The following is an 8,785-nucleotide window of genomic DNA, read 5'->3' on the forward strand; positions in this document are numbered from 1 at the left end:
GGTTCTGTCGAAGGTTTCTTCTTTTTAAGAAAAAGGAGTTTTTCCTTCCCACCGTCGCCCAGTGCTTGCTCAGATGGGATCATTTGATTGTTGGGGTTTTCTTAAACATAAATTGGCCTATTGAAAAAATGTAGTGTTTCTTACTACATTTTATTTTCAATAGGCCAATTTATGTTCAAAAAAAAAAAAATTACAGCAGAAAAGAAAGCATGGGAGACATCTGATGCATTTCATTGCTTTTTAAAAAATAATTTAGAATTTATCTGGAACAAATAAAAGAAAGTAAAACTAATCTTTTGTGGATTCTTTTCTTCAATAAGTAGTAGAATAGGCAGTTCTTTATACATAAATCGTAGTGTTTTGTTAAAAAATAAAGTGGCACAGCGGCACTGTGGTAAAGGCCTGTGTTTTTACCATCAGCGTGACAGCACCGTGCCGCCTTTGCAGTTTTAAGGCCCAGGGAAACAAGCCTGCCAGCGCTCTGTAGCGGCTGTGACCGCTGCCGATAAGGAAAGGCTGCTCTTCATAGAGGACTCAAGCTCGGGGAAACCTTTTCTGGTCGACTCTGGCTCCCAGAAGAGCCTCTGGAACTCTTGTGTCGTCTTTACAATGGTATATTATTTAATCTCAAAAAAAACAAAATTAAAAAAAATTGGAGATTTCCCGTATCACATAACATGTGCAGGTACACTGGTACAGCACATGTGAGCGAAATTCTTATGTGTGTGCAACAGAGGTGTGCAAAATACAATAACATAAGAACAAGCAAAATATACGAATGGGTAAATCTGAGAATTATAAGAATAAATATATGTACAAATATAAGAGTGTATGTTAGGGCTGTTCGATATAACGATATATATCAAATGACGATATAAAAATGTCTATCGTTTCCTATTACGCTATCGTTTGTTTCGCGATGTCGTAAAATAAACTGTTTACAGCAGTATTTTTCATCGTTTTGACGGTCACCTTAGTGGCTATATTAATTTCTTAAAGTTCTCTCTTTCTCTTATATTTAATATAACCACACTATGGGCGGGCAAGTGCCTGTTTTTACGTGTTTTCGTTAGCAACAATGACGGTAAAACCATCGCGTGGTTCCGCTGTACGCTTGTTTGTTTTCCACGTAAACCTTTCACAATAAAGCTCAAGATCCTGTTGAGACTTTTCAAAACAAACTGAATCACATGAGAGAGTATGCAGAGTTTACAGATGAGAAGCAAACAAAGAGCCGTCAGACTCAAACTATATGTATACACCTGCCCGCCTTCGTAAACAACTAAATGCTATGTTGCCCTATCATTTTTTGATTGGTCCACATGGTATATTTTTTCACCAATAGGAAAGGCTGGGGGAGTTGGGAGGGGGACTGAGTGCTTTCTAGTGTTTTTCCTTATAAAAACCGTTTCTTCCCGCAGTAAATATAAACAACGATAGTATTCAGGAAGAAAACCTGCATATATTATACTGAACATAAAGTTGTTTGCAAAACTTGTGCATAATTTTTACAAATGTACAACTTCTATTCGCATTTCAAGTTATGAAAACAATTCCTTAAACATGTTTGTGGCTTTTACAGTAAAAATGACAAGTATTTTCTACTCGGATTTTGAATTTTTTTTGTCTGAATTTAGATCTATTGTGCAAATATAGTATAAATGAAAAATTAACTCAAATTTCAGATATTTGAGGTTGTGCCAAAAAAAAAAAAAAAGAAGAAGATTTTTTTAAAGGTGAAATATAGAGGTAAAATCAAAAGTAGTCAAAAACGGCCAATTATACTCTGGACCCCAGAGGGTTACTAAATACATTTACATGTCTTGGTGACTGCAGCTGGAACCTTGGCAAAAAGTGTATGTGTGTGTGTGGAATGCTAGCTACCAGCATTCATAATATAATAGTTACAATAGCAACAGTAACCAGGGGGGTGGGGCTTAAATGACAGAACAAAGACAGGCTACCATGATGTCACATGCCAGGCCACCATGATGTCACATGCCAGGCCACCATGATGTCACATGCCAGGCCATAAAAATCTATAAATAGGGGTGCCTCGACACACAGTTGTAGAATTCCCTTGCAGGTGATTTTAAGCTAGCGATTGAATTGTGTTTTCAGATGAAAGCGCTTATAACCTTCTCCCAAAGTAGAGTACTCTTCCTCCACCCAAACCTAAAATGTATATTTCTAAATACAGGGAAGCAATTGTATTAGAAAATAAATATAAAAATGAACACAGGACCATGGTGCCAAGAACAGTCAAGGCCCCATCTCATCGCGAAATGTGCCCACAGAGGCCAGAAGGCGAAAAACCTGAACACACATTCAGGAAAAAACCAGAACACACAGGCATGAAGAAAGTCATGGCTCAACCTGCTTGTGTGGATACACGCAAAGGGGACAAGCAGCTCCTTGAGAAATCTGGACTTGTCCCCTTTTATTTACAGAAAAACGATTACGGAATCGTTCCAGGCTACCTGCGTAGAAGAAAGGCAGAGAAAGAAAAGGCTAAGCAGGACAATGATGCCTGGTTAACAAAACAACAGGAAACAGTTAAACCACTGGCCGAACAGGAGAAACAAAACATTCTCCAGGGCCTAAAGAGGAGGTTTAATGAGCTAAACTTTGAATATCAATCCCTCCCTTTTACTATCTCCCCTTCACAGCACAAAAAATACAATTACAAAATGTTTCTTGAAGAGGCAATGAGTCAAGTTGAAAAAGACATTGCCCTTTTTGAGGAACATAAATACATTTACGTAGGCAGGGAAGATGCATCTGACGAACAACAGTTACAGCGGACTCCACTGCCACCCATTAGACCGAAAAACACAAAGTTGACACCCGCTCCTCAAGTCACACAACCAACGAAAAAGGAAACTTTCTCGACCGACAACCTACCACCTTTTCGTAGGATGTGTGTTCCACCTATATCCAGAAGTGGAAAGCAACCGATTCCCACCCAATCAGTTATAATTCCACGACCTAGTCCTGTCCCTCTGCCACCTATTTGTAAAAAAGCTGAATCTACACCCCGACCACCTGTAAGACCTCCAATGAAACGAGGTGTAACACCCATCCTTCCACCCATTTCCACCAAAAAGCTGTAGTGCTGTACCGTTAGAGTAGTTTTTTAACTACCTAACCCCCAACCGGTCTTGACAGAAGCCGCACCATCTGAGCCTGGTTCTGTCGAAGGTTTCTTCTTTTTAAGACAAAGGAGTTTTTCCTTCCCACCGTCGCCCAGTGCTTGCTCAGATGGGATCATTTGATTGTTGGGGTTTTCTTAAACATAAATTGGCCTATTGAAAAAATTTAGTGTTTCTTACTACATTTTATTTTCAATAGGCCAATTTATGTTCAAGGAAAAAAAAAATTACAGCAGAAAAGAAAGCATGGGAGACATCTGATGCATTTCATTGCTTTTTAAAAAATAATTTAGAATTAATCTGGAACAAATAAAAGAAAGTAAAACTAATCTTTTGTGGATTCTTTTCTTCAATAAGTAGTAGAATAGGCAGTTCTTTATACATAAATCGTAGTGTTTTGTTAAAAAATAAAGTGGCACAGCGGCACTGTGGTAAAGGCCTGTGTTTTTACCATCAGCGTGACAGCACCGTGCCGCCTTTGCAGTTTTAAGGCCCAGGGAAACAAGCCTGCCAGCGCTCTGTAGCGGCTGTGACCGCTGCCGATAAGGAAAGGCTGCTCTTCATAGAGGACTCAAGCTCGGGGAAACCTTTTCTGGTCGACTCTGGCTCCCAGAAGAGCCTCTGGAACTCTTGTGTCGTCTTTACAATGGTATATTATTTAATCTCAAAAAAAATTAAAAAATTAAAAAAATTGGAGATTTCCCGTATCACATAACATGTGCAGGTACACTGGTACAACACATGTGAGTGAATTTCTTATGTGTGTGCAACAGAGGTGTGCAAAATACAATAAACCCCAGAGGGTTACTAAATACATTTACATGTCTTGGTGACTGCAGCTGGAACCTTGGCAAAAAGTGTATGTGTGTGTGTGGAATGCTAGCTACCAGCATTCATAATATAATAGTTACAATAGCAACAGTAACCAGGGGGGTGGGGCTTAAATGACAGAACAAAGACAGGCTACCATGATGTCACATGCCAGGCCACCATGATGTCACATGCCAGGCCATAAAAATCTATAAATAGGGGTGCCTCGACACACAGTTGTAGAATTCCCTTGCAGGTGATTTTAAGCTAGCGATTGAATTGTGTTTTCAGATGAAAGCGCTTATAACCTTCTCCCAAAGTAGAGTACTCTTCCTCCACCCAAACCTAAAATGTATATTTCTAAATACAGGGAAGCAATTGTATTAGAAAATAAATATAAAAATGAACACAGGACCATGGTGCCAAGAACAGTTAAGGCCCCATCTCATCGCGAAATGTGCCCACAGAGGCCAGAAGGCGAAAAACCTGAACACACATTCAGGAAAAAACCAGAACACACAGGCATGAAGAAAGTCATGGCTCAACCTGCTTGTGTGGATACACGCAAAGGGGACAAGCAGCTCCTTGAGAAATCTGGACTTGTCCCCTTTTATTTACAGAAAAACGATTACGGAATCGTTCCAGGCTACCTGCGTAGAAGAAAGGCAGAGAAAGAAAAGGCTAAGCAGGACAATGATGCCTGGTTAACAAAACAACAGGAAACAGTTAAACCACTGGCCGAACAGGAGAAACAAAACATTCTCCAGGGCCTAAAGAGGAGGTTTAATGAGCTAAACTTTGAATATCAATCCCTCCCTTTTACTATCTCCCCTTCACAGCACAAAAAATACAATTACAAAATGTTTCTTGAAGAGGCAATGAGTCAAGTTGAAAAAGACATTGCCCTTTTTGAGGAACATAAATACATTTACGTAGGCAGGGAAGATGCATCTGACGAACAACAGTTACAGCGGACTCCACTGCCACCCATTAGACCGAAAAACACAAAGTTGACACCCGCTCCTCAAGTCACACAACCAACGAAAAAGGAAACTTTCTCGACCGACAACCTACCACCTTTTCGTAGGATGTGTGTTCCACCTATATCCAGAAGTGGAAAGCAACCGATTCCCACCCAATCAGTTATAATTCCACGACCTAGTCCTGTCCCTCTGCCACCTATTTGTAAAAAAGCTGAATCTACACCCCGACCACCTGTAAGACCTCCAATGAAACGAGGTGTAACACCCATCCTTCCACCCATTTCCACCAAAAAGCTGTAGTGCTGTACCGTTAGAGTAGTTTTTTAACTACCTAACCCCCAACCGGTCTTGACAGAAGCCGCACCATCTGAGCCTGGTTCTGTCGAAGGTTTCTTCTTTTTAAGACAAAGGAGTTTTTCCTTCCCACCGTCGCCCAGTGCTTGCTCAGATGGGATCATTTGATTGTTGGGGTTTTCTTAAACATAAATTGGCCTATTGAAAAAATTTAGTGTTTCTTACTACATTTTATTTTCAATAGGCCAATTTATGTTCAAAAAAAAAAAAATTACAGCAGAAAAGAAAGCATGGGAGACATCTGATGCATTTCATTGCTTTTTAAAAAATAATTTAGAATTTATCTGGAACAAATAAAAGAAAGTAAAACTAATCTTTTGTGGATTCTTTTCTTCAATAAGTAGTAGAATAGGCAGTTCTTTATACATAAATCGTAGTGTTTTGTTAAAAAATAAAGTGGCACAGCGGCACTGTGGTAAAGGCCTGTGTTTTTACCATCAGCGTGACAGCACCGTGCCGCCTTTGCAGTTTTAAGGCCCAGGGAAACAAGCCTGCCAGCGCTCTGTAGCGGCTGTGACCGCTGCCGATAAGGAAAGGCTGCTCTTCATAGAGGACTCAAGCTCGGGGAAACCTTTTCTGGTCGACTCTGGCTCCCAGAAGAGCCTCTGGAACTCTTGTGTCGTCTTTACAATGGTATATTATTTAATCTCAAAAAAAACAAAATTAAAAAAAATTGGAGATTTCCCGTATCACATAACATGTGCAGGTACACTGGTACAGCACATGTGAGCGAAATTCTTATGTGTGTGCAACAGAGGTGTGCAAAATACAATAACATAAGAACAAGCAAAATATACGAATGGGTAAATCTGAGAATTATAAGAATAAATATATGTACAAATATAAGAGTGTATGTTAGGGCTGTTCGATATAACGATATATATCAAATGACGATATAAAAATGTCTATCGTTTCCTATTACGCTATCGTTTGTTTCGCGATGTCGTAAAATAAACTGTTTACAGCAGTATTTTTCATCGTTTTGACGGTCACCTTAGTGGCTATATTAATTTCTTAAAGTTCTCTCTTTCTCTTATATTTAATATAACCACACTATGGGCGGGCAAGTGCCTGTTTTTACGTGTTTTCGTTAGCAACAATGACGGTAAAACCATCGCGTGGTTCCGCTGTACGCTTGTTTGTTTTCCACGTAAACCTTTCACAATAAAGCTCAAGATCCTGTTGAGACTTTTCAAAACAAACTGAATCACATGAGAGAGTATGCAGAGTTTACAGATGAGAAGCAAACAAAGAGCCGTCAGACTCAAACTATATGTATACACCTGCCCGCCTTCGTAAACAACTAAATGCTATGTTGCCCTATCATTTTTTGATTGGTCCACATGGTATATTTTTTCACCAATAGGAAAGGCTGGGGGAGTTGGGAGGGGGACTGAGTGCTTTCTAGTGTTTTTCCTTATAAAAACCGTTTCTTCCCGCAGTAAATATAAACAACGATAGTATTCAGGAAGAAAACCTGCATATATTATACTGAACATAAAGTTGTTTGCAAAACTTGTGCATAATTTTTACAAATGTACAACTTCTATTCGCATTTCAAGTTATGAAAACAATTCCTTAAACATGTTTGTGGCTTTTACAGTAAAAATGACAAGTATTTTCTACTCGGATTTTGAATTTTTTTTGTCTGAATTTAGATCTATTGTGCAAATATAGTATAAATGAAAAATTAACTCAAATTTCAGATATTTGAGGTTGTGCCAAAAAAAAAAAAAAAGAAGAAGATTTTTTTAAAGGTGAAATATAGAGGTAAAATCAAAAGTAGTCAAAAACGGCCAATTATACTCTGGACCCCAGAGGGTTACTAAATACATTTACATGTCTTGGTGACTGCAGCTGGAACCTTGGCAAAAAGTGTATGTGTGTGTGTGGAATGCTAGCTACCAGCATTCATAATATAATAGTTACAATAGCAACAGTAACCAGGGGGGTGGGGCTTAAATGACAGAACAAAGACAGGCTACCATGATGTCACATGCCAGGCCACCATGATGTCACATGCCAGGCCATAAAAATCTATAAATAGGGGTGCCTCGACACACAGTTGTAGAATTCCCTTGCAGGTGATTTTAAGCTAGCGATTGAATTGTGTTTTCAGATGAAAGCGCTTATAACCTTCTCCCAAAGTAGAGTACTCTTCCTCCACCCAAACCTAAAATGTATATTTCTAAATACAGGGAAGCAATTGTATTAGAAAATAAATATAAAAATGAACACAGGACCATGGTGCCAAGAACAGTTAAGGCCCCATCTCATCGCGAAATGTGCCCACAGAGGCCAGAAGGCGAAAAACCTGAACACACATTCAGGAAAAAACCAGAACACACAGGCATGAAGAAAGTCATGGCTCAACCTGCTTGTGTGGATACACGCAAAGGGGACAAGCAGCTCCTTGAGAAATCTGGACTTGTCCCCTTTTATTTACAGAAAAACGATTACGGAATCGTTCCAGGCTACCTGCGTAGAAGAAAGGCAGAGAAAGAAAAGGCTAAGCAGGACAATGATGCCTGGTTAACAAAACAACAGGAAACAGTTAAACCACTGGCCGAACAGGAGAAACAAAACATTCTCCAGGGCCTAAAGAGGAGGTTTAATGAGCTAAACTTTGAATATCAATCCCTCCCTTTTACTATCTCCCCTTCACAGCACAAAAAATACAATTACAAAATGTTTCTTGAAGAGGCAATGAGTCAAGTTGAAAAAGACATTGCCCTTTTTGAGGAACATAAATACATTTACGTAGGCAGGGAAGATGCATCTGACGAACAACAGTTACAGCGGACTCCACTGCCACCCATTAGACCGAAAAACACAAAGTTGACACCCGCTCCTCAAGTCACACAACCAACGAAAAAGGAAACTTTCTCGACCGACAACCTACCACCTTTTCGTAGGATGTGTGTTCCACCTATATCCAGAAGTGGAAAGCAACCGATTCCCACCCAATCAGTTATAATTCCACGACCTAGTCCTGTCCCTCTGCCACCTATTTGTAAAAAAGCTGAATCTACACCCCGACCACCTGTAAGACCTCCAATGAAACGAGGTGTAACACCCATCCTTCCACCCATTTCCACCAAAAAGCTGTAGTGCTGTACCGTTAGAGTAGTTTTTTAACTACCTAACCCCCAACCGGTCTTGACAGAAGCCGCACCATCTGAGCCTGGTTCTGTCGAAGGTTTCTTCTTTTTAAGACAAAGGAGTTTTTCCTTCCCACCGTCGCCCAGTGCTTGCTCAGATGGGATCATTTGATTGTTGGGGTTTTCTTAAACATAAATTGGCCTATTGAAAAAATTTAGTGTTTCTTACTACATTTTATTTTCAATAGGCCAATTTATGTTCAAAAAAAAAAAAATTACAGCAGAAAAGAAAGCATGGGAGACATCTGATGCATTTCATTGCTTTTTAAAAAATAATTTAGAATTTATCTGGAACAAATAAAAGAAAGTAAAACTAATCTTTTGT

The 8,785-nt window shown here is 39.5% G+C and overlaps 3 protein-coding genes across 3 annotated transcripts; all 3 read left to right on the forward strand.

The window, feature by feature from the left end:
• The first annotated feature begins 2,180 nt into the window (after positions 1 to 2,180).
• LOC146667011 (uncharacterized) lies at positions 2,181 to 3,113 on the forward strand. Its single transcript, XM_085408876.1, has one exon. The coding sequence runs from the start codon at positions 2,181 to 2,183 to the stop codon at positions 3,111 to 3,113; it is 933 nt and encodes a 310-aa protein (XP_085265002.1).
• Positions 3,114 to 4,312: 1,199 nt separating this feature from the next.
• LOC146667012 (uncharacterized) lies at positions 4,313 to 5,245 on the forward strand. Its single transcript, XM_085408878.1, has one exon. It carries the CDS (start codon positions 4,313 to 4,315, stop codon positions 5,243 to 5,245), a length of 933 nt encoding a protein of 310 aa, XP_085265004.1.
• Positions 5,246 to 7,477: 2,232 nt separating this feature from the next.
• LOC146667013 (uncharacterized) lies at positions 7,478 to 8,410 on the forward strand. Its single transcript, XM_085408877.1, has one exon. The coding sequence runs from the start codon at positions 7,478 to 7,480 to the stop codon at positions 8,408 to 8,410; it is 933 nt and encodes a 310-aa protein (XP_085265003.1).
• Positions 8,411 to 8,785: the final 375 nt, after the last annotated feature.

The sequence above is a fragment of the Rhamphochromis longiceps genome, linkage group LG6 (genome assembly GCF_057381845.1).
Source record: "Rhamphochromis longiceps isolate RC_006_pf linkage group LG6, R_longiceps_female_GT1.1, whole genome shotgun sequence".
Taxonomy (NCBI): Eukaryota; Metazoa; Chordata; class Actinopteri; order Cichliformes; family Cichlidae; genus Rhamphochromis; species Rhamphochromis longiceps.